General features: G+C 40.7%; 4 protein-coding genes and 1 long non-coding RNA gene across 5 annotated transcripts; 4 read left to right on the plus strand and 1 right to left on the minus strand.

Annotated features, from left to right (window-relative positions):
* The first annotated feature begins 1,379 nt into the window (after positions 1–1,379).
* LOC104425277 (transcription repressor MYB6) lies at positions 1,380–3,127 on the plus strand. Its single transcript, XM_010037927.3, has 2 exons — positions 1,380–1,875; positions 2,162–3,127. The coding sequence occupies exons 1-2, from the start codon at positions 1,574–1,576 to the stop codon at positions 2,784–2,786; spliced, it is 927 nt and encodes a 308-aa protein (XP_010036229.1). The 5' UTR covers positions 1,380–1,573; the 3' UTR covers positions 2,787–3,127.
* LOC104425276 lies at positions 2,260–7,734 on the minus strand. Its single transcript, XR_005547907.1, has 4 exons — positions 7,531–7,734; positions 6,790–7,372; positions 4,074–4,246; positions 2,260–2,742 (listed from the first exon to the last, which is right to left on the minus strand). It is a non-coding gene; the product is annotated as an uncharacterized LOC104425276 (long non-coding RNA).
* Positions 7,735–10,983: 3,249 nt separating this feature from the next.
* LOC104425278 (protein PXR1-like) lies at positions 10,984–12,716 on the plus strand. The gene is made up of 2 exons (XM_039305660.1): positions 10,984–11,186; positions 11,981–12,716. The coding sequence occupies exon 2, from the start codon at positions 12,052–12,054 to the stop codon at positions 12,469–12,471; it is 420 nt and encodes a 139-aa protein (XP_039161594.1). The 5' UTR covers positions 10,984–11,186; positions 11,981–12,051; the 3' UTR covers positions 12,472–12,716.
* A 4,297-nt stretch (positions 12,717–17,013) lies between these two features.
* Positions 17,014–19,594, plus strand: LOC120289323 (nucleolar protein 58-like). Its single transcript, XM_039304063.1, has 2 exons — positions 17,014–17,410; positions 18,207–19,594. The coding sequence occupies exon 2, from the start codon at positions 18,248–18,250 to the stop codon at positions 19,280–19,282; it is 1,035 nt and encodes a 344-aa protein (XP_039159997.1). The 5' UTR covers positions 17,014–17,410; positions 18,207–18,247; the 3' UTR covers positions 19,283–19,594.
* A 2,817-nt stretch (positions 19,595–22,411) lies between these two features.
* On the plus strand, positions 22,412–24,872 carry LOC104425280 (DNA ligase 1-like). Its single transcript, XM_010037931.3, has 2 exons — positions 22,412–22,704; positions 23,581–24,872. Exon 2 carries the CDS (start codon positions 23,622–23,624, stop codon positions 24,648–24,650), a length of 1,029 nt encoding a protein of 342 aa, XP_010036233.2. The 5' UTR covers positions 22,412–22,704; positions 23,581–23,621; the 3' UTR covers positions 24,651–24,872.
* Positions 24,873–25,265: the final 393 nt, after the last annotated feature.

Raw genomic sequence — 25,265 nt, forward strand, 5'->3', positions numbered from 1 at the left:
GACCTCTTCATGGCCACGAAGCCAAGAATCGATGGGTGAAATTAGGGATGAACCCTCATCCGAGAGGTCATCGAGTCCGTACCTAGCTTCGACCTAGGCGATGACCTTCATTACCTTCCTCATCTTCATCAGCACCTCATCATCTTCCATCTTTTCTTTTTCTTTGATTGTCAGCAAATTGGAAAAAAAAAAATTGATGTCAAATGGGACAAAAACCCTAATTTGTACAAAGCAAAAGTAGGGTTTATATTCGGGGCAATGATCTCGATGATGTTGTTTAGGGCTATTATTACTAACTAGGCATATTAGAGAATCATGTCGGTTAAGGAAATTAATAATATATTATCACGTCAAATTTCTAGTAACCTAAATGAGTGTTAGCACTTTAAGTGATCTTTTCTTTTTTAGGTGGCACTTAAGTGATCAAACTAAAATTTTGACATTATTATGAGCGCTGTATGAAAGATATGCCATTTCTATTATCTTTTTTTCGATATTCCATTGACTCATTTTTCCAAGCGATATAAATACCAAAAAATAAGGAGAATGTTTTTTTGGAAAAAAATTTCCACAAAACAATAGGAGCCTAAACGAAAGACTAGGTGCTCCGTGTCGGTGCAGAAAATTGCACCAGTCGGATTGCACATTTCTCATCCAAAATGATCTTGGAGCAGGCCACCTACGTCGGTCATCTTGTAGAGAGAGTCATACCCAACGTTGTCCGGAAATGAGGTCGTAAATACTCCACAGCACAAGGTACTTCCCCTCGTCTCACAGTTAATTTCAACCGTTCATGCATACTTCGTTTCCATTCATCGATGATGTTAGGGACGCTGAGGAAGAAGTCGTCAGCATCTAACACACAAGCGCTCCCATTGTCGTCTCAACCAACTTCAACAGATGGTGCATATAACAGTCGACATCAATCGAAACGTAAATCACCGGCAGAGGGTCCTGAGATCTCTGAAAGAACAAAGGATGTGAAGGGTATTCAAGAGAGGAGTTTTACCGTATAACCTGTTGTTCTTGCCACTTCTGCTGATCATTTGTCGCCAGGTACGCACTAAGTATATTTGTATTCTAATCTTTTTCCTCAAGTTACCAAAAACATGCGCCGGGGAAAGATAAGCCAAGCCGTAATGTCCAAGCGATTCTTTTTTTTTACTTATTTGGATAGCATTAAATAAAGATGACAAGTTATGCTTTCCATCTTAGTCATCATTCTGGGAATACGACCATACGTTCAACCTCTCAAGTCTCACATCCACCTCTTGATGGCCGCCCATGCAATCAAACGTTAGATATAATAGCCATTGCACTGCCACGCGTTGAGGACTCATTGGCCGTTCGATATGCCTGGTCTTTTTTTAATGAAGGCTGTCTCGTGTGCGCTCTTTGTACTTTTCTTCCTGCCCTTTTACGACACCATCATCTCCCTACATATATTGCCCTCCCCTATGGAACCCTAATTCACTTTATCCACAATCAATCATCCTTCGCGCACAGAGAGACAGAGCAAGAAGAGAGAGAGGGAGAGAGAGAGGGAGAGAGGGAGAGAAGGAGAGAAGGAGAGATGAGGAATCCATCGTCGTCCTCTTCGTCGAATTCGCCGAGCAAGCCGACGCCATGCTGTAGCAAAGTGGGAATCAAGAGAGGCCCTTGGACGCCTGAGGAAGACGAGATTCTGGCGAGCTACGTAAAGAAGGAAGGGGAAGGGAGGTGGAGGACTCTGCCGAAGCGGGCAGGGCTTATGCGCTGTGGCAAGAGCTGCCGCCTCCGGTGGATGAACTATCTCCGGCCATCTGTCAAGAGGGGGCAGATCGCACCAGACGAGGAAGATCTCATCCTGAGGCTCCACCGATTGCTTGGTAACAGGTGAGACTAATACTTTACAATTATAGCAAAACCCGATCCATTTCAGAGATTTGTTGAACCTCCACATGCATAGCCTTCTTAGCTAGGCTATCCCTTTATTTAACTCTCTCTTTCCTGTGCACGTCTTGGACTTGAAGATGTTACTCTCTCACACACATAGTAATCACTAGTTAGCGAGAACATCTGGGTGCTCACCAATATACTAACTCATGCTCTTGTAGGTATCTGTCTAAATAATTTCTAATATTGTTTTTGATCCAATTAGTTTGGTTGAACTTGATTTTAGGTGGTCCCTGATAGCTGGCAGAATTCCAGGGAGGACAGACAACGAGATCAAGAACTACTGGAACACTCATCTCAGCAAGAAACTCATCAGCCAAGGAATAGACCCGAGGACCCACAAGCCATTAGAACTTATCCCCAACATGCCAACATCAGATGACCATGATTTTGCACCCGCTTCAATCTCCCCACAAAACCCTACTGCATCTGAGTTTCAAGTGACTAATGGCGATCACTATCAAGTCGCCATAACTGATAACACCCAGGACCCTAAGGACGTGATGACTAACCTGCAAGATCTGCATCAAAACCCTAGGGTTGATCATCAGGGTGGTGTCAATCAGAATTGGCAGAATCTTGATGGGTCAGCGATAAGGGCCGGATCTTCGTCACACCGTAGTGAAGCGCAGACCCATGCTCAATTCTACATGGACAACAGCAATGAGGACGTGTTCTCTTCATTCTTGGATTCTCTGATCAACGAGGATGGGTACACGAATCAGCATCAGCGTGCGACTTCTTTCCTTCCTATGGTTTCTCCTACCTTCAATAATCAAGGAGCCATCTGGGAAGCTGAATTGAGAGCTGCAATGGGGCCATCAGCTGATCAGCAAAAATGGAACCTATAATCACTTGCGCGCGAGTCCCAAAGAAAGGGTACAAATATATAGTTCTATAGCTTAATTTCTTGAGTTCTTGTTCTGTCCAAATGGTCGACGGAAAAAATGAACTTATGGATGATGCTAGCACGTTGCCATGTGTGCATCTATGGTTAAAGAAACACTTTTAGTATATCCGAGATGCACAAGTGGTAGCCAGTATGCAAGTATTGTGGGTGGAAATTGATTTTTTTCACATTTTCTTTCTTACTTCATTTGTTAATCTTTTCGTTGCTTATGTAAGAAAACTTCAGTGGTTCTCTAGGTGTGAATGTGGGTACTTATAATGACAACTTTACTGCATTTCATTACCTTTCGTGCATATGAATCTTTCCCTAGCTGATAGTAGTACATCAAAAGATTATATGAAATTAAGCCTTTATTATCTTAACATCAAGATTCTCCTTGCCGCTCATCATATGAGCACAGTTCCTCTTTACTTCTTAGATATGCAACACGAATCCAAATATCCTTATGTGAAAGGTAATTTTTAATCTGAGATACCACAATGACAGGTTGATCGATAACAACTGTGCTACAAGTTTATGAATAATGACTGGTATTGCCGGAAAAATCTAGTTGAAGAAGTGATATACAATTTGATAAATCTTATTAAGTGCATAGATATATAGGAGCTTCAATCATACTCATGCAATTAGACATCATATATACATATGACTCCACAGAAGGTACGGTTTTTACTTGTACTAATAATAGTTTTATTATAAGGAACGTGCTTGCCTTTTTAGCATTCTTACATGTAATTAAGAGTGTTGATTTACTCTATAGTTTACTCACTTAATTGACATAGAAGACTGTATCAAGAACTTTTACTACTAGAGTTACATAATCACTAAGCGACAAGGCTTTATTGTTATCAACATTTAGAAATCCAACTCTTTTTTTTCGTTGGTGCAACTCGGGTATTTGAAAAAAGTTAATCCCTGAATGAAGCAATTCCCAGGTAAAGACATTGTAATGAATCTCAGTGAGAAATCAATTCCACATATGTAGCATCTCTTGCATTGATTAGACATCACAAGGTGATCTGGTGACATAATGAATATCGAAGCTGGGGCATTTCAAAGTTGCGACAAGAATCCATTCATGTTCTTGATGAAGCACATTTTGATTCTTCGTTCTTGAGTTTAGGAATTTGTATGACTTTACGGGAGCGTGATGCATCCATAATGCACCATGCATGCAATGCGATCACATTTAAAAAGCAGCACCAAACTCGTCAGGATGTTTATTTACCTATATATACCTCCCCTGAAGAAAGGATTATTAGCGAACTTCTAGCCAAGTCTTGATGGTTGAACCATTTCTAAATCACTATCGCTCTCCTTCTTGTGTCCCCGATTTACCCTTCAATATGCCACGTGGTAGTATTTGCCCACCATAATCAAAATATCTCATCGACGATTTTCCTAAATACATACTAGCATGAACTTGAGTAGTTTAAGTACCGAGCAGGTTCATAATAGAAAATAGATAAAAAGCAACTCGCTCAGCTCGTACTGCAACGCATATGAGATGTGGATAAGCTTATCCTAGAGCATCTGAAACCCTAGCTTACTCAGCAACCATTGATATTCTAAAACTGAAAATCAGGTGTACTATTTTTGAATCAAGGATACCATACGCGTGAAATAATCTGGTACGACCCATGCAGAAAAAGATTCCCGGGTCAGGTCATCAGTACATTGCAACCATTCCATTTTATTTTTTCAGCCAAAAAAAAAAAACAAACAAAAAAAACAAACCATTCCATTGTATTTTGCAACCCTTTTACTTGTGTTTGAATTTCACATTTTGCTGACTGTGTTGTCCCGTAGAGCCATCACGTTCTATTAGTGGCGACGGTTGTTCTCTAAAGGTATAGACTTTCAATAGATCAATCTTGACTACAAGAGATGAGGACATTCGTGCTTGAGCTTAACTAGAAGAAAATTTAGCAAAGTCCTTATAAATATCTTGAGGTATACTTCTCGCAACCACATAGCAGCGCTAACACCGAAGAACACTTGCTATGGTAGTAAAGAAACATGAAGCGTCTATACATATTATGACGAAGACTTACTTGAATGTAGAGCTATGCAACCAGACTGGTTCTCCCTAATAAACGGATCATATGGCCTTGAAAACTAGTCTGATTCGAAGTTCTTGGTTCGTTTCATAAAGCCTATAAATCCTAGTTTTTCTCTTGGCAACTTTTTCTTTTCCTATTTCTCTTTTTTTCTATTCTCTCCAACCTTACTCAGACACTTCACGACTCTCTTTTTCTCGCTTGTGACTCACCCTCCTCCTCACTCACTGATCGCCCTCGCTTGTTTGAGCCTTGTAACCCTCTCTCATTCTTGACTTGCCTCTGCTCACTCGTCCTCGTTCATCATTTACTTTGAAACGGTTTTGTTACTCATATTATTTTACAGCAAAATATGAAATAAAAATAGAAACAAAAGAAAAACAGGTTATCGAGTAAACCTTGGAGCTAGATTGAAAAAACACGCTCGATTCTAGGGAAAATAGGGCAGGTTTCAAAATCCAAAGACCGAGAATCAGTTCTAACTTGATAAATTCTAGGTTCTAGTTTTGGAACCTACCAATCTTGAAACCGATCACCTCCACTTAAATGTGCTATCTTGTATAGAAAATAGAGGTCTACTAAAGTTTCTTTACCAAATAACCTGGCGATTGTAGAATACTACATACGAAACGTCAACTGGGGGGAAAAGTTCCACACGTCAATGTTTTCGTTTTCCTCATCAGAAAAGAATACGCTTAGTGTGGAATACCTCTATGGGCAAAAGTCCTACACCGGCTTGAAACTCGCTCGTCTAACCTTGCTTCCGCGGTTTAAGCAATATCACACATGCCTTCACGTTGGGTTCTATATGCTCTTAAGCCTCTCTCTGCATGATGTCGATTTCTGCTCTCCCTCATCAAGGTAGAGGTTGTCTAGTGTCGAGAACTCCTATGGCCAAGAACCCACATATCTAACCCTAGGTCTGCTCTATCTAGAAAGTCATCTCTGCAATTTTTTTAGGTTTAAACTTTATGCTCAGTGTGCCCATTAAACTTCTTACCCCCATGTTAATTTTTCATTTTCCTTCGTCATGAAAGTAAGAACGCAAATGTCCTTCCCATGCAGCAAGATATAACGAAGTTACATAGTGTAATGGCAATGCATCATCGCATGTATAAGAGGAAGACTCATGGAAAAATTTCACTTGACTTTCAGGTACACGTATATACAATGACGGACAAAGGAGGCTAGTGGTGGCGCTTATACATGTAAAAGCAATACGGTTTGAATTAGATAAGGTGTCCATACTAGAACCTCTGAGAATTTTCTGTAAATTATGATTAAGCTCAGGTATGACAAAGAATTTTTCATCTGTCGCCTACTAGTTTAAGTTTCAGCATCCGTCACTGCGCATACATGTAAAAGCTATGCAAAAATATCCAACGTAATTGTTCATACATATGTATGTATGTATGTATGTATGTATGTATGTGTGTGTGTGTCTGTGTGCGTGCCTGCGTGCATGTGTGTGTGCGTGTATGTATGCAGAGCATACATGTAAAAGCTATGCGAAAATATCCAACATAGTCGTTTACACACACACACACACACACACACACACACACACACACACACACACACACATATATATATATATATATATATATATATATATATATATATTTTAGATATATGTATGTATGCATGCCAAGCATACATGGAGGCTTAGTAGGGTGCTAGTAGGTAAATCTTATAAATTTGTATTGATAAAGTAAGAACAAATTTGGTGCCTAAAGGGGCGGGGTCACCAGTGGCCTCATTCACCTAGTGATATGTCAAATAGATGCAGTAATACCCTACCCAGGCCCGTAGGACCCGAGTGAATTACAGAAACTGATTATATCAATCTCACACAAGACCCAGTCCAGAAAACGAAAGAGTTACCTCAAATCCAAGCCGAACGCAGATAATCTGTCTTTCTCTATGATGGAAGAAAGCCTGCTTTAGGTAGATAAATATCGGGGGATCGAGAAACCTAGCCTCATAACTTCATGAGCGAAGTAAAATCCGAGCCAAAAACCGAGTGGGTGTCTAAAAGTAAGAACGTTTGCATATAGACAGTGCGGGAACCGAGCCCGGGTCCTTTTGCTCAATCCATAATTGAAAGTCCACTTGGAACCACTCAGCCAATCGCACAGGTGAGGCAAAGCAAATAATATCTCATCGTCCATTGAACAAGACCCACGTCTGTCCAAGGTTGGTCCTTGAAAATTGACGGTAAGCTGAGAGAAAGTCCCACACTTGTCTGTCCAAGCTACCCCAGAGGCGAGTGGAAGTCAAAACTTAGAAGAAAAGAGGAACAACTGGTGGTGGACCTAACTATCTAGTGATCACTAAATTATGACATGAGATAGCAGAAGAAACCAATATAGCTCAGGAGCTCCTCTAGATTTCCTTCGCCACTATTGTCGATCGCTCTCCAGTCTTCGACTCATCACTAACAGTTTGAGCCATACCCTTCCTCACTCTGAAATTTTCGAGCAGATCCCAAGCAAATTATTAAGAGCTGGTTTCGACTAATCAAGCCCAAAAGATCTTGTCGGAAACAAAGATATGAACAGAAAAGAGAAAAAGAAAGAAGCAAAAAGAAAAGCGATGAAATTTAGGGAAGACATAGATACTAACCTTTAGAAATGCAAAGCCCGACCGACAACGAGGACCATCGTTAGCAAGACATATTTAGTCTCCGCGAAACTCCATATTAATAAAGAGAGAGAGAGAGAGAGAGAGGGAGAGAGAGAGAGAGAGAGAGAGAGAGAGATGCAATATAACAAAACCAGTATCTTTTGAACTGAAATTCAAGTCAATAGCGACAATAAAGACAGAGGCTTAAAGAAACTTGGAAAATGTGGAAATGTAGCGAGAGAGGGGGAGGGGGAGGGGAGGGAAGGTAGACACGCAAATTCACGTGCCTATAGGTTTGGGAAGTGGACTAATCATCACCAACCAGACATTTTAGTGGGAGAAACATGATTAAACAAAAAATATACATGAATTTCTTTGTGGACCTACCTTTCTTCCGAGTCATTAGTCACCTGCCCCTGAGTGAAGTTGATTGTTGAAAGTCCATTCAAAAGGGTCATTGTGTTTCCTGTCAGTTAGGGCTCCAAGGCAATGGGGAGGGGAAGGGCTGATGGTACTTGACCTTGGGTATTCATTATAGTTTTATTTCTGGGGTTAGGTGGTAGGTGATTCCTGCTTCTTTCAAATATAAAATCTGTTGGTGAAGGAAATATCCTACTAGATCCTACTAGTCCTGGCCACAAGTTTTGTCGCAGATGTCATGGATGGTAGCTTAAGATTGAACACTCGGTGTAGAGCTTTTCTAAGCTCGAGCTTAACTTGGTAATTCAAAGGTGCATTTTGGTTTAGGTTTAGTTTTATCCTACTCAAATTATAATAGAGTATGTGCTTACTCTCTCTCTCTATATATATACACACACACGTGCACATACACATACCCAATTGAAATATGGCAAATTCAAGTGCTTGAACTTGAAAAGAATTGAGCCCAATTACAATCGACTTTGAGTAGCTTGCGAGCATGTTTGATTCTATTTTGTTCCCCGGTTCAGTAGTTATAATACTAAGTTATGGCGATAATTATTGTTTTTTTGTTTTTGTTTTGTGTAAATATGTAAATATCTTTAATCAAATAAGGTACATAAAGTTTGAGGCATCTCCACCATTGCAAATAAGGCTAATTATGCCAGAAGATGGGAGGAAGGAAGTCTCCATACATATTTGCCTGGGAAAACCTACAATTTTGACAAAGTGATGCTCTGCCCCCTTACAATATAACAAATTCTAGCCAACAAAAGATGGGCCTTAGTTGACTTATTTTGAAACTGTATAGTTGCGTTCCATTCTAATAGAATAGATAGCCGTGAAGATAGGCAGCTTGAGGAGCCTCGCCTCAAAGTATTTACTCTTGGTAGCTCCGATCATCCATTATTGCGATAGCTATTGTCAGAGTTAATTTTGGCGTGATTGATAGTTTGGTCTGTAAATGGAGGAATGGGATGTACTTTTCGAGTCCGGTTCTGTAATTCATTGGAGATATGCAGTACGGTATGATCTTTTGAGTTTTATACTTAGCTGATGAGATGCATGTCCTTTTCGGTAGACTATACAGTCCAGTCCTTTTAACGTCCGCTAGAGCAGAGGGATCCACCAAGAGGTCAATCTTTGGAAAAAAATGAAACAGCCAAAATGGGAAGCCTATAGCACATTAATTGGGGACATGGGTGTTCCATCTACCCCAATCCCGGAATGTCGTTGGGGAAGAGACCTGTCAGATGTTCCACTCCGCTCTTCTGCGAGATTCTATGTTGTCGGTCATTCATGTAGTCACACCGGTAAGTGAAAACTGGAAAGAGAGAGATCGGTATTGATAACTCCTTTTAGATACAACCATAGGACCTCTGTATTTCGCAATCGAAATGTTGATTTGAGTTATAATTATTACTTATTTTAAGTGAACTTGTCACCGTCGCTACCCCGCTGCATGCGAGTCGGAATATAACCGGACTAACTCCTACATTGGCTACACTAGCCAAACCTACACAATGGGGGACCCGGGATTTTATAATCTCAAGGGGCAACTGCAGGATTTGAACACACGATAAAAGAGGGGCTCCAAACTACTCGGATGTGAATTTTAACCAATTTGGTCAAAATATGATTTGTTCATGTTCATATAATTAGATACGGTTACGCTGAATTCTGTAACCTATCCCTTGTTAAGGAAAATGATGATATGTACCCATCCGCATCCGAACCGTATAATGATTTTCCCGTCCCATGTAATTACCAAGAAGAGGTATTTGCACGTGGATAGACAGTCTCTTACCTCTAGTTCGTTCAATGCGGTTTGGGCCGGAACAGTCGACCGGCTTGCGTCTGTCCAGCACTTGCTCTTCATGGGCGTTGGCGTCCGGAGTCATCTTGGGCCTTCCCTTTGCATCTTTTGTTGCGGCCTATATAAGCCCCGAATCAAAAGTCTATGCTTGGTGGTGCTTTGATACTGGAACTAGAAGTCAACGACAAAGACAGGCTTGTCTTCCCCGGTTCAACCGCCAACGTGCGTCATGCTAGATTCCTGGGACCGCACTGCATAAGTAAACTAGTAGCGCCTTTCTCCGAGCAGCAAAAGTGCGGGGAATGAGCTAACTTGGGTAGCAATCTCCTGGACTGAGAACATCTGCTTGCAAAGTCATTAGTTCAAAGCGAGCGGATTAGCGTAATGCCATTGTACTCATAGCTTGTTGTGATGCGGGTAAGCTTCATGTTTTCGGTATTATCTCTCGTCGGTGCGCTACCATTGAGCAAGTGATTTCAATCTCAATACCAAAAAGATTTCCTTAACAAGCTGAGCTTCCACCTCGACTGAGCGCCTGTAGACATGACTTCTCCTTTTGACGTACTAATGTTGCCGACTACCGTTGTTTTCTTAAAAGGTTCTTCCTCGTTGAGCTAAACTGGGTTTTTGCTGGGCGCGGTAGGTTAGGGCGTCGGAGGATTGGCTACTGAGGCGCGTAAAATCGCGTGGCAATACCTGTGCTATAGGGTTTATGCACATATGGCGTCTCTTTTCTATGGGCCCGATAAAGACTTTGGAGTTGAACTCCTTGGGGTTATTATGCGTCGGCTTTCTTGCTTCTGTCCACATCTTTGGGGGATGAATCCAATGAAAGGAATGCTATACAAGGATCTGGTTCAATAATCATTGGAAAGATCTTCCTCACCTGCACATTCGCCCATTTGCCCGATGGTTAAGAACCAGCGAGAACCTCATCCTTTGGGTTGCTATCACGTTGTTTGACAATGACAAAACAAAAACATTATATTGGACATGCCCTCCTCCAGTTGTTTACCTTCTCATCTAAGGAGAAAAAATACCTACGGAGAAGCTTAAAGATATGATATTTTATCCACTGCTTCGTCATACTTCCCCGCTAGCTGGTGGAGGATCTCTAGAAATGCCTGAACAGTGGAAAAAAGAGCAACCGAGGTCGGTGTGTGTCAAGGCAGTGTGTCTCACGCGTTCTCGTCTGAAGTTTTCTTCTTCTCTGCATGTGACGCCACTTTGCTTCACGATCCAATCCGCGACCTTCTCCAATTCAAACTTTTGTCTATTTAAAGCCCCTCAATCTAATGTCAAAGGAGCAAACTTTGCATCCTCAAAATCCTGAGAAAACCTGAGGGTCTCTAAAATCTAGATCGACTCCATATGACCTTCTTTTCTTAATCGACCACTCTTCATTGGAGAAGACGGGAAGGTAAGCAAGAAAACAGACTTCTCGTTCTTTGTTGTGTCGGCGTCTGTTAGATGCTCCAATTTCTTGGTTCTGCATCAGATTTAGTCCCTGATTCTTGTCCTGGGTCTTTGTTTGGTGATTTCAGAACTGTGACAGCGATCTTCGCTAATCATTTGTTGAACTTTGGCCAGTCGTTGTTCGGACTTTGATTTACGAGCTTCATTGATGTCAGTCTTCGGTTCAATCAAAGTTTCATTTATTTTTGTTGGCTCTGTGCTAATAGTTATGTCGGGTGGCTGAGTTTGCTGGGAACTAAAGGGGCTTAGTTATTCAGTGCAAGTTACTGTTTACGAGCTGGTCTTCCCGTCTGGTTTTACACAGCAATTGTTCCTTTCTATTTATGTTGTGTGGATAGTTTTCTCCTGTCGTCTTATAGTGATTGTTTTGCTTGATTGGCTTCTTAGTTTGCCATTATCTTACCCTCCGAATTGCAGTGATTCATTAATTCAACAGGATACACGGCCTGAATTGTGAACTAACTTGAAACGACCGTTTTGATCCACAAATTTTCTGCGCATTCCAATTGTTTTTCTTACCTTTTGAATTTTCTCTTTGTCGAATCGCTCCGTTTGCTAAGTGATTGGTCTTCATTTCGTCAGTTTCTTGATAGCGCATGAGGATGCCAGGATGCCCAACTTCCTTGTCTAAGTAGTGTCCTGTCAGTGTTACCTGTGAAATGTTGCATAATCACCCGCATTGGATTACTTCCTGGATTCTCAGTGGCTGAACTGTGCCTTTGCCTTTGTGAAATTTAGGGAAAGGAGCTTAAATCTCAAACTTCAGAAAGTTCATTGAGAGATCCAATCCACCTCGCCGGAAGGAAGACATGGCAAACGAACGAAAAGCCAAGGAACTGGAGGAGTTCATCTATGCAGAGAAGGAGACGCCAGATGAATGCAAAGAGGAAATAACAAAAGATGGAGAGAAGCCTTTGAACGAGGAGAAGAATGAATGTTGTGAGCCATCAGCCGACAAACTTGAGGAGGATGAAGAGACCAAGAAAGAAGAGACGAAGTTGAAGGACAAGAAGAAGAAGAAGAAACCCAAGACCGTTGAGGAAGAGGAGGCCATGTACAAGGACATCGGCAAGCTGAAGCAGAGGCTCGAGAAGATCGATAGCAAGATCAAAGCTCAACTGGAGAAGAAAGCATTCTTCTCCCAGAAACTAAAGGAGGCCGAGGCCGCGAACGGGGAGACTTCCGAGAAGCCCGACCCGAAAGAAGTTGCAGCAGCTGATAGAGCATAGTGGCTCCCTGATGGATGTTTTCCCTATAGCTTCTGTCGACCATGTTTGATCTTGGACTGGTAGTCCAGTGTGTTACATGCGTAAACCGCCCAGTTGGAGTCATTGATGTTTCTTCTCTTTGATGCCACAGCCATTTTGTTTTATCAATCTTGTGAATAACTTCAGGACAGGAGTTGATGCCTGATGTACTACCTCGTTATATACATTGCATGGAGTCACTTTTGTACACTCCCTTTTCTGTTTTACTCTTGTCGCTTTTTCTGCTATTGAGCTTTAGTCTCAGATCCTGGGAAGTACTCGTTCTCTCACGTTTTAGTAGCCATTAGAGCTTTCGATTTGAACCGGCCATTTTTCTTTTTCACCATGTTGTAAGATTCATCTGTTTAGCAAAATAATTGTACTTTTATGTCGAACACGGGTATTTACGAGATTTTGTATCAAAATTCCGTCTCTGATGCTATTGCTGAACTTATACACGCACAAAACATGACGTATTATAGTCGGATAAAAGTACTTCAATTTTGAACTTGTTTCATGTCCTTTCTTTAGTCAATTAATGGCATAACATGTATATGCTCGAAGTATGATTATTTTTATTTCATCTTCATATTAGAAATTTATTGTTCTTGTGATTTCTCATTAGGTAGCATGGGGTATTGATAGAATTAAATTATCAAATACTTTATAAGTATGAAAATGAAGTAATTTAAGAAGTTCTATCGTCAAATGTAAGCTTTTTTCTCGTGTATAATACAATTGATGCAAAATCATGATAGCGTCATTTGAAGATTCGATTATTTTTTGGCATATTTGTAAGGAAAATTATGATATATACTTGTATGTATCTTGAACCATCCAATTTTCCATCTCGTGTAGTATGTATTACAAAAAAAAAAGGTGCTTTTGATGTTAGAGATATTTAGGATGACTCTAATAATTTAATGTATATTTCAAGATTGTATAAATATCGCTATTTGATTATGCATATTTTGATTGATATGTTATTTTATTTAGTCGTTTCATAGAGCCTATAAATAGGCTAATGTAATCTCTATTATGATATATTGAAATATAAATCATTCTCTATTTCTTTCTTCCGCAATATTCTTAACTTGGTATTGGAGCTAGTCGATCTTGAAATGCATGGATACACATGCAGCTGGTGCACACCCAAGTGCCCATCCAGAGCTAACTTTGCTTCTTGTTACTTTTTTCTTAATAAATCCTAATATTCACCTGTCAACATATTGTCGTCACATAGTCTGTAGAGCTCTCTCTCACTTAGTTGAGTCCATTCCATGACGTTAATGTTTCAATGCCAACTGCAACAATATCATCACCTAGTCAAGCCTTTCATGAAGGTGGCTTTTCTTCCGATGCCAGCCGTGTTAGTCGCATCACTTAGTAACTATATTCCCAACCCAGTCATATAGATTGCTTGATAGTACAACACCAGCCATATATGTCACATTACTCAACTATTGTTTCGTAAGCCAGTCACAACGGTCGCTTGTTGTTCCCCCTCAATTCTCGATGTTTTTGTATCATTCTGAGAAGCAACATCACTACTAAACTCATCGGTCCCAGCTTGTAAGATCTGGAAGTTTTGTCATGAATAGCTACTGGACGTTGCCTCATCCGCCACGTCTTAGCCATTGGACAACTTGTATTCAAACTTAAGTTGACATTATCTTGAGTTTGCAGGGAATGTTAGATATATTTAGGATGATTCTAATGGTTTTATATATCTTTCAAGATTGTGTGATTATTTCTATTTGATTATACGCATTGATATATTATCTTATTTAGTCATTTCATACCCTATAAATAGGCCGATGTAATCTTCATTATGATATATTGAAATATAAATAATTCTCTATTTCTTTCTTTTGCAATATTCTTAATTGATACATTACAATATATGTCATGCTAGATTTTGGGGACTGCATTGCATAACCGAACCAGTAGTTCCTTTTTCTGGACACAAAAGTGGGAATGAGCTAACTGAGTAGCAAACTATTGGACTAATCTTATGTCCTTTTTAAGACGTAAGCTCGATCCTTACAATATGATATCTAGTTGGTGTGCTGCCATCAAAACGATTTCAATCTCGAGATCCAAGAGGAGTCCTTTACTTGGATCTCTCAACAAACTAAGGCTTTGTTTGATAATTTGCCAAACAATAACAATTTTTATTCTTTTGTTCCGGAAGTAGATTTGGAACATAAACTTATTTAGTAAAATTTTTGTTTCTGGGAACAAATTACTATTTTTTTGTTTCCGGAAGTGGATTTGAAATAAAATTGAGAAGTAAAAAAAAGTTGATTCTTTGTTCCTAGGAACAATTCTAGAATCAAGTAACCTATTTGTTCTCTTTTTCTTTTTTTTTTTCTTGTTCTTCTTCCTTTTTTCTTCTTCTTTAATTGCCGTCGTCGCCATCGCTGTTGCCGTTTGCTAAGTAGCACCAACACTGACACGCGACACACAACTTGACACGACACGACACATCGTTTATATAAAAAAAAAGAATTCGACACGTTGGGGCACGTTAAATATATATTTTTATATATGTGATTACTTCAATCAAATTAATTTTAATTAAATTCATTCATAAATAAATAAATAAGCCTAGAATGAATATACACTACAAATATTAATCTGTCATTTATTAATATCATTCATTATTTTAATTTGACAAATTCAATTCTATTTCAATGATTCATAAAACTTAGAAAAAAAACAAGTAATCCATATTCGGACTCACATGTTAGATATGTTAAAAGATGAGAAAAAAAGACTTAAGGGGTGAATTGTGTATCACGAAAAGTGGGAGTCGAAGAGAAGATAATATTATGTTTTTTTTTCTCTATTTATTATTTTTATTATTATGTTTTATTTTTCTACATATATATATTTTAACCTCATTTATTAAATTTTAAAAATTGACATTGATATCGAATCACTTGTCAGAAACTCATATGTCAGAATTCCGACTCAAGTGTCGGAGGGTGTCAAAAGTTGATTGAGTGTCGGATTTTTGACACGTGTTGATCAAGTGTTAAAGAATGTCGGAGAGTGTCGGACACGTGTCAAAGTGTTCGATGGCCTGGGCACTTTCTACATGAAGACTCTTGGAAAGTGTCGGTACTTCATAGGCCATCTAATTACTGTTTCTTTGTGTTGTCCGAGTTGCCCTACCTTTTTTGCCATGGGTTGTCGGTGATCGGTCCGGCGAGTGGGGAGGCTTGGCCTAGCCGCCGGCAGGGCTCAACCTCACCAGGCCATCGCGAGGTCAGTGTTGGTCGGCCAAAGCGAGGCTGACCTCACGGTGGCTCGGCGAGGTTAAGCCCCACCGGCAGTTAGGTGAGCTCAACCTTGCTAAATTTAGGCGGGGCTGCTCGCCTAGCTAAGGCTCGCCTTTTGAGACCTTAACAAATAAAGGACAACAACTTTACATTAGGTTTCCACAATTACACCACGACGCAATGGACTAAATCAAATGAGGTTTGGAATGTATTTTGCAATTGAACTAATATTACCGTTCCCATGCTTTCAACTCATGAACGAGATTGGTCCCTACATCGTGCGTCGATAATGCCATCGATCGGGGTCATCTCAAGGCCGATCACGCTCTGGTGAGGTTGTCAGCCCTCGTTTGGCCGGTCGTTGGTGATTCCAAAGCCGGCGACCTGCGACCAGCTACCTTAAAGAAGAAGAGGAGGAGAAAGAAAGGAAAAAATGAAAAGAAGAAAAAAAGTAATAATATTATTTTTAAAAATTTAAAAAATGATTGAAGTGGAAATTTTGAGAACGATACTAAAATTAATTCTATTTCATGAGAATTAAAATTTTGAATAGTTTAAAACGACTTAAAATGTTTTAATTTTTTTTTTCGAAAACAAAATAAAAAAGAATAATTTCTAATTAGAAATTATTCCCGAAATTACCAAAGGCGCCCTAAGCTTCCACCTCAAACGAGAGCACCGGTGCTCATGGGATACTCCTCTCGACATACCGATGTGATGGTCTTAATAAGGTTGCTCCATCAGTCTGCTACTTTTTCTAGAGATCCTCTCTCCATTGTGCTAAACTAAGCTTCCACCTCGAAGGAGAGCACCGGTGCTCATGGATACTCCTCTCGACATCCGGTTGTGATGGTCCTAATAAGGTTGCTCCATCAGTCTGCTATTTTTTCTAGAGATCCTCTCTCCATTGCTGGACGTACACAATGGGATTGAGCAATAGGGTCTATGAATCTGCGCCGTCTTGTCTTTTTACAAAAGCCCAAGAAAGACTTCTGCGTTGGCTTTCTTGCTCCTGTACACACCTTTCGGGTAAGGGAATTCAATGGACGGAAGGGCCGTGGAAGAAGCTGACACAACCTAATCTTAGGAAAGATCTTCATCGCCTACACATGCACCGTTTGCTTAACCGCTAAGGACCGGCAAAGACCTCGTCCTTCGGGTTGCTGTCACGTCGTTTGACAATGACAGAAGAGAAGCATTAAATTGGGACATGTCCTTTTCCTCCTCCTCCTCCTCCTCCTCTTCCTCCAGTTTACTCAGCACCCTCCATCTGCAACGCGCGGTCCTCTGGGTACATCGACCAGTCTCATGGTCCTACTCCTTCCGCGAGCCGCGTATAGAGAGGCTTAAAGATCCTAGTTTTTCTTGTCCTTAGCCGCAGGAAAGAGAGCGACCGACGACGGTGCGAGTCGAGTCTGCGTGTCTTGCGCGTTCTTGCCTGGAATTTCCTCCTCGGCATGTGACCCCACTTTACTTCACGACCCAATCCGCGACCTTTTCCAATTCGTATTTTTGTCTACTTAAGGCTTCAATCTAATGTCGAAGGAGCGAACTTTGCATCCCCAACATCCTGAGCAAACCCGAGGGTCTCTAGATTTCTTGATCGATCACTCTTCGTCGGAGAAGAAGCAAAGGTACGCAAGAAAACGGACTTATGATTCTTTGTTGCCGTCGGTGTCTGTTAGATCCTTGGTTTTGAATTAGATTTAGTCGCTGGTTCGTTGGCGTGGGTCTGTGTTTGATGATTTCGGAACAAAGACAGAACAGAGATTTTGGCTGATTCTCCGTTGAACCTTTTGGCCAGTTATGCGGACATTGAACTTTGATTACGAGCTTAATTACGAGCTTAGTTGACGTCAGTCTTTGCTTCAATCGAAGTTACGTTTTTTGGGTTAGCTCCGTGCAAATGCTCTGTTGGGTGGTTTAAATTGGCTGGGAATTGCTGAGGTTGGGATAATTCGGTGCAAGGTACAGCTTGACATGCTGGTCTTCCCTTCTGGGTTTAACCAGCAATTGCTCCTTTGGTTCTGTGTTGTCATTATCTTATCCTCTAAATCATAGTGATTCATTAATTCTACGAGATGCACACCCTGATTTACTGGATTATAATCAGAGGGTTCGTTATCATGTTCAATCTCTGGATTGGTTATGCTAGTTAGAATAGGCCGGGTGAATCCACATTAGAAGACAATCAACGGCGTACAAACTGGAAACTGCAGTTCTGATTCCTACATGTTTCGTGTCTCTTCGTTTACTAATTGATTGTTCCTCATTTCATTGGTATCTGATAGTGTATGAGGATGCCAAACTTCTTTTGCCTGATGATGTTCTATCAGTGTCACCTGTGGAATGTTGCATAATCAGCTGCATTAGATTTTACTTCGTGGATTCTCAGTGGCTGAACTGTGCCTTTGCCTTTGTGAAATTCAGGGACAGGAGCTCAAATATTGTACTTCAGCAAGGAAATCAACATGGAAGAGAAATGCAAATCCACCATAAAAGGAGAAGTACCAGTGAAAAATGCAGAGCTCAATGCCAAAACAGAACCAGAGGAGGTGTTGATAAGTGACTCCAAGGAACAGAAGATTGAAGAGGCTGAATCACCTTACGTGTTCATTGAGAGATCCAATCCTCCACACCAGAAGGAAAGCATGGCAGAGGAACAAAAAGCTGAGGGAGGGGAGGAATTAGACTATGCTGGGAAGGAGATGAGGGATGAAGACAAAGAGGAAGTAACGAAAGATGGAGAGAAGGTTTTGAAGGAGGAGAAGAGAGAATGTTGTGACGAAATAGGCAACAAACTTGAGGAGGATGAAGAGACCAGGATAGAAGAGAGAAGCAAGGAGATAGTAGACGGAAAAGAGAGGGGAAAGGAAGAGAGAAAGAAAAAGGACGAGAAAGAGGAAAAGAAGAAGAAGAAACCTGAGGCTGATGGGGAAGAAGAAGAGGAGAAGAAAAAGGACAAGAAAGAGAAGAAGAAGAAGAAGAAGGACAAGAAGTGCTCTGAATCTGGTGAGGGAACGGAAACTGAAAATAAGGCAAAGGAAGAGAAGAAGAAGAAGAAGAAAGACAAAAAGAATAAAGAGAGGAAGCACGTGGACAAAACCGACGAGGAAGGAGGAGGCGGTGATGATTTGAAGGAGGATGAGGAGCAGACAGAAGGATGCCCTGATGTCGTGTCGAGAGAGGTCACCGTAGAAGAGGATCTCGGCAAGTCGGAGGGAGAAGCGGAGAAGAATAAGAAGGGGAAACATAAGGAAGGGAAGGAAAAGAAGGGGAAAGAGAGGAAGGTCAAGTGCGAAAAGAAGAAAGAATGCGGGGAGGACAAGCACAAGGATATTGGTCAGTTGAAGCATCAGCTTGAGAAGATCAATGGCAAAATCGAAGCTCTCCTGGAGAAGAAAGCATTTATCTCCGGGAAGATAAAGGATGCCGAGGCGAAGAACGGCGAAGCTCCTGAGAAGCCGGCTGCCCCTAAAGAAGTTGCTGCAGCTGATACAGCATAGCGCGTCCTGATAAACGTTTCCTGCTTAGCTTATATCAACATTGCTCAGTCGCAGACTCGTAGTGCAGTGTGTTTACTGTTTATGCATAAACCACCCGGTTGGAATCATTGATGTTTCTTCTCTTTGATGCCATCCATATTGTCCCTATCTATCTTGTGAATTTTACTTCAGGATGTACTGCTACTTTCGCTGTACATTTTATGTGGAGTGGATGTCTCTTCTGCACGCTCCGCTTCCTGTTCTACTCTTCTCTCTTCCTCTATAGAGCAGTAATCTCAGATCGTGGGAAGCACTTGTTCTCTCACGTTTTAATGGTGATTAGAGCTATCAATTTGAATTGGCCATTTTCTTTTTTACAATGTTCTAGTATTTATTTCTATCAGTAAATAATCGTACTCACGTAAAATAAGCACTTACTCAAATTCTAAATCAAAATTCCGCCTTAATCACGATTGCTGAACTTACAGAAAATTACTCGTTCTTTTAGAGTAAACTAAACTAAACCCATGGTGTTTCATATTTTAGTTAAAGTACTTCGATTTGGAACTCTTCACACGTCAAGAATCACTTTTATGCCCAGAATCCGATTATTTCATTTCATATTCCCCCAAAAATTTAAGCTATTCTTGTTTATTCTTATTATGTAGCATACATTAGCAACTAAACTAAGTTATTAGATACGCTATTTTTGCAAATTGTTGTAATTTAAGTAGTTCTTTTTATACAATGTAGGATTTTTTTGGCTTATAATACAATTGACACAAAATTATGACATCGTTGGACAATTTCCATTATTGTTATGCTGAATTATTTTAATGTACTTTTAAGAAATGATATTTGCATGTGTATATTTAGTGTGTTTCGTAGATTATTCCCAAATGACTTTGGGCCTCTACAAAGACCTTGTATGAAAGTTGTGGTGTTTAGTTCAATATTCCCGAATTGCTTAGAGCCAAATTAGCATTTTGAAAGTCCATTCACTCAATGCAATTCTCACCCAGCATTTGACTTTAAACGTTTTTAGAATGCTATTTAGAGATAGATGATTTTTTTTTTTTTCATCCCAACATTCCCCTTATTTTGTATTCTTGTTTTGCCATCAATTCCTATTATTCATCGTCTCTCTGAACCACCAAACTCACCTGTCACAGTAGATTCTTGCCGAGGTAGCATGACCCTCGGCCTCTCCTCACTTGGAACACTAAAGGTTGTGCGAGATTGGGCTTTGCTCAACCTCACCTCGCCTTAGGCCACGCGATCTCAAGTGAGGGCCATCAAGGTCGTGCAACTCTTAGCCTCGCCTTGCCTAGGCCACCCAAGGTCGCACAAGATCCAAGTTCGTGCTCACCTCAAAGGTTCTATCCTCGCCGGCTCCGATTACTCCAGGTTTGCTTCCTTCGTCGTTTGCTCTCTCCGTCGTCGTTTTCTTTTTCTTCTCTATTTTGAACATTCTGTACGGAAAATCCAAAGCATATATTATATACCAAACATAATTTGCATTACATGAAATACTTTGACTTCAAAGTACTTTGCGTTCCCAGGCATTTGGCAAAAGCTCTCCGAAACGAACCGACACTCTCATGCCTTCGGTTCGTTGAATAAGGTTTGCGCCGGAAAAGTCAACTGGCTTGCGTGCCCAGGAACTTGCTCTTCAAGGGTTGCCATCGTTATTGGGGCGTGGGTTCCATCATGAAACATCCCTTCCGATTTTTCGATTGATTGACTTTATTTTTTTTATTTTTTTCATCTTCTTCTTATTATAATGTATTGAATTTCCGAGGAGCGTCGTTCATTATTAAAGTAAATCCCTAACAGGCGGCCCCAGCGGAAATTGACTTGCTGTATAAATTAATACTTGTGCTGCAGGTACTGGAACTTGGAAGCCAGGGAACATGAAGTAAGAATTGTCTACTCCGCAATCAAACCAATAGCAATTGTTCCTTTTCCTTGGACAGCAAGAGGGAGAATGGGCTAGCTAACTGGGTAGCAACTAGCAAGCAATCTCCCGGACCAAGCATATCTGTTCGGCACAGCAGAAGTGGGCATGTGCTATCTGGACAGCAATCTCCTGGGTTAAACCCATGTGCGGTCATAGTTATGAGTACTCAATTTCACATACTAATATATAAGGATAATTTTAACAAAAGTCGCTCCGTTAATCATTACTCTTTAAATAGATTTTTCATGATTGTGCTAAATTAGGTGGTGTTGGGACATTGGCGACTCACATGAGTAAAATCATGCCATAATAACTACGGCATTTACCACAAAAGGAAAAAAAAAAAAAACTTCAAAACATGTCTTTACGAGGCTCAATAAATTTTTTGAATGATGTACAATCTAAAAGTTTAAGTTTATAAATGAAGAGAGACAATGTATACGTACAGGCTCAGATTGAGATTAGCATGCAGAAATTTGACCTATGGGTAGATAGAACTTGACTTTAATATTATATTAGGAAGTCCAACATTAATACCATTTTTTTTAATATTGAGAGAGGTGTGATTTAAAAAAAAAAATCAGTGAAAGGAAGGCTGTGAAGTGTTGGTATAACATCATATCTTTAGGAAGATCTTTCCCACCTACACGTTCACCGTTTGCTTAGCGGTTAAGGACCAGCAAAGACCCTCAATCTTTCGAGATGCTATCATTGCACCATTTGTAGATGGCGAAAGATAAACATAAGATTGAGACATGTCCTCCACCTTCTCCGCACATCAATCTTGATCTCATTGGACTTAATTGAACAATTTGGTTTTAAGTGATTCTCAGTTCTTTACATCGAATGGTGGATCGATCAAAGTTTCTGAATTTTTTATTTTGAAACTGCTCAATTAATAAATTATTTTTTTCTGACCAAAAATTAAAAAAAAAAAAAACTTAATGTTGGAAAACTCCAATTTACAAAAATTAAGAAAAACAGAAAAATAAATAAACGAATTACTAGTTTCAAGATCTACACTGGATGGACTGAAAACTGGACCTGTCCAATCCGATTCCAAGTCGCAGGGCGGCAACCGACCGTCACCTCTCCAGCCAGTCCGCCAGGTAGGTCGGCCAGTCACATGGTCCCCTCCTTCCACGAGTCGCCTACAGAGAAGCTTTATAGATTCGACATCTTTGTTCCTAGATTTCTTTATCCTCAAACAGCGCGAAAAAGAGAGCAACCGACTTCGCTGCGTGTCGGGGGCCGCGTGCCTCCCGCGTTCCTTGCCCTGCACTTTCCCTCGCCTCTCTGTGCATGCGACCCCACTTCCCTTCACGACCCAATCCGCAGCCTTCTCCAATTCACGTTCTCTGTCTATTTAAGGCTTCGATCCGATGTCAAAGGAGCGAATCTTGCATCCCCTGCATCCTGAGGAAACCCGAGAGGCTCGCTGGATTTTCTTGATCGATCGCCCTTCATCGGAGAAGACGCCAAGGTACGCAAGAACACGGGCTTCCGATTCTTTGTCGCCGGCCGTGTCTGTTGGATGCTCTGTTTTCTTGGTTCTTGCATTAGAGTTTAGTCCCTCATTCGTTGTCGCGGGTATGTGTTTGATGATTTCGGAACTGAGACAGAACAGAGATCTTCGCTGATTCTTTGTTGAACTTTGGCCAGTCTTTGTTCGGACTGATTTACGAACTTAATTGATGTCAGTCTTTGCTTCCATCAAAGTTACGTTTTTTTGGTTAGCTCTGTCCTAATGCTTTGTTGGGTGGTTTTAGTTGTTTGGGAATTGCTGAGGTTGGGATGATTCGGTGCGAGGCATAGCTTTACGAGCTGGTTTTCCCTTCTGGTTTTCGCCGGCATTGGTTACTTTCTGCTTATGTTGTCTGTTATATTTTGCTTGATTGGCTAGTTAGTTTGTCATGATCTAATCCTGCAATTCCCAGTTGCTCGTTAATTCTATAAGATACACTCCCCGACTTTTGGGTTGTAGTCAGAGGATTCGTTATCATGCTGAATCTCTGGATTGGAGAAGTTCTCACTTGGGCTTATGCTAGCTAAAGTAGGCCAGGCGAATCACCATTTGAGCACAATTACCGGTGTATAAACTTGAAACCGAAGTTCTGATCCCCAGACGTTCCATACATTCCGATTGCATTTCTTACCAATTTAATCTTTGTCAAATCTCTACATTTGCTTGTTGATTGTTCTTCATAAACGTCAGTTTCTTGCTAGCATGAGGATGCCAAACTTCTTTGTCTATTAATGCTCTTTCAGTGTCGCCTGTGACATGTTGCATAATCACCCGCATTAGATTACTTCTTGGATTATCAGTGGCTTAACTGTGCCTTTGCCCTTGTGAATTTAGGGACGGCAGCTCAAATCTTGAACTTCAGCAAGGCAATCACCATGGAAGGGAAATGCGTATCCACCGTCAAAGGAGAAGTACCAGTGAAAAATGAAGAACTCAATGCCAAAGCAGAAACCAAGGATGTCTTGATTATTGACTTCAAGGAAGAGAAGATTGAGGAGGTTGAATCATCTTACGAGTTCATTCAGAGAGCCAATCCACCGCACCAGAAGGAAGACATGGCAAAGGAACAAAAAGACGAGGCAGGGGAGGAATTAAACTATGTGGAGAAGGAGACGAGAAATGAAGATAAAGAGGAAATAACGAAAGATGGAGAGAAGGTTGCGAATGAGGAGAAGAAAGAATGTCATGGTGAATCAAGCGACAAACTTGAGGAGCATGAAGAGACCAAGAAAGAAGAGAAAAGCAAGGAAATAGTAGATGGAAAGGAGAAGGGGAAGGAAGAGAAAAAGAAAAAGGATAAGAAAGAGGAAAAAAAGAAGAAGAAACCTGAAGCTGATGAGGAAGATGAAGGCGAGAAGAAAAAGAAAGACAAGAAAGAGAAGAAGAAGAAGAAGGACAAGAAGTGCTCTGGCTCTGGTGAGGGAACAGAAGCTGAAGATACGGAAAATGAAGAGAAAAAGGAGAAGAAAAAAGATAAAAAGAAGAAAGAGAAGAAGCACATGGACAAAACCGATGAGGAAAAAGGAGGCAGTGATGGTTTGAAGGAGGATGAGAAGACAGAAGGATGCCCTGATGTCGTGTCGAGGGAAGTCACTGTAGAAGAGGATCTAGGCAAGTTGGAGGGAGAAGCGGAGAAGAAGAAGAAGTGGAAACATAAGGAAGGGAAGGAAAAGAAGGGGAAAGATGAGAAGGATAAGTGCGAAAAGAAGAAAGAAAGCGGGAAGGACAAGTACGAGGACAGTGGTAAGTTGAAGTCTAAGCTTGAGAAGATCAATGGCAAAATCGAAGCTCTTCTGGAGAAGAAAGCATATATTTTGGGGAAAATAAAGGAGGCCGAGGCTAAGAACAGCGAGACTTCTGAGAAACCTTCCCCTATAGAAGTTGCTGCAGCTGACAAAGCATAGTGCGTCCTGATAAATGTTTCCCGCTTAGCTGGTCGTGGACTCATAGTGCAGTGTGTTTATGCATAAACCACCCCAGCTGGAGTTATTGATGTTTCTTTCTTATCTTTGATGCCAGCCATTTTGCCTTACCAAATATTGTGAATAACTTCAGGACGAGAACTGATGCATGATGTACTTAGTGCTTCGTTATACATATTATATGGAGTTCAATTTTGTAGAAGAGTTTTTATTCTCCTCTCTTCTTCTGTCGAGCTTTAACCTTAAACTGTGGGAAGGACCTTGTTCTCTCACATTTTAGTAGTAATCAGAGCTATATAGATGGGTAGGAGGCATAGGTTCAGCAATTTTGATGGTTTAATGTACCGTTCAGGGAATAATGGTCTGCCCATGGAGTACTGCTTCAAGGACATCAAGAAGTATCTAACCTGTGTAGGATAGGATACAGTAATCTCTCTGATTGACCAAAAAAGGGACTGAACTGAAAGAACTTAATCTGACCTCATCTGGATTTTAACTGCACTTTTGCAGAAGTGGACTTCCATTGAGTAACTACAAAAAGTTTGCTGGGTAGTCACCCACCCTGACCTTGAACGTGTTATAGACCTTTTCATTGGG

Source organism: Eucalyptus grandis, chromosome 11 (assembly GCF_016545825.1).
Source record: "Eucalyptus grandis isolate ANBG69807.140 chromosome 11, ASM1654582v1, whole genome shotgun sequence".
Taxonomy (NCBI): Eukaryota; Viridiplantae; Streptophyta; class Magnoliopsida; order Myrtales; family Myrtaceae; genus Eucalyptus; species Eucalyptus grandis.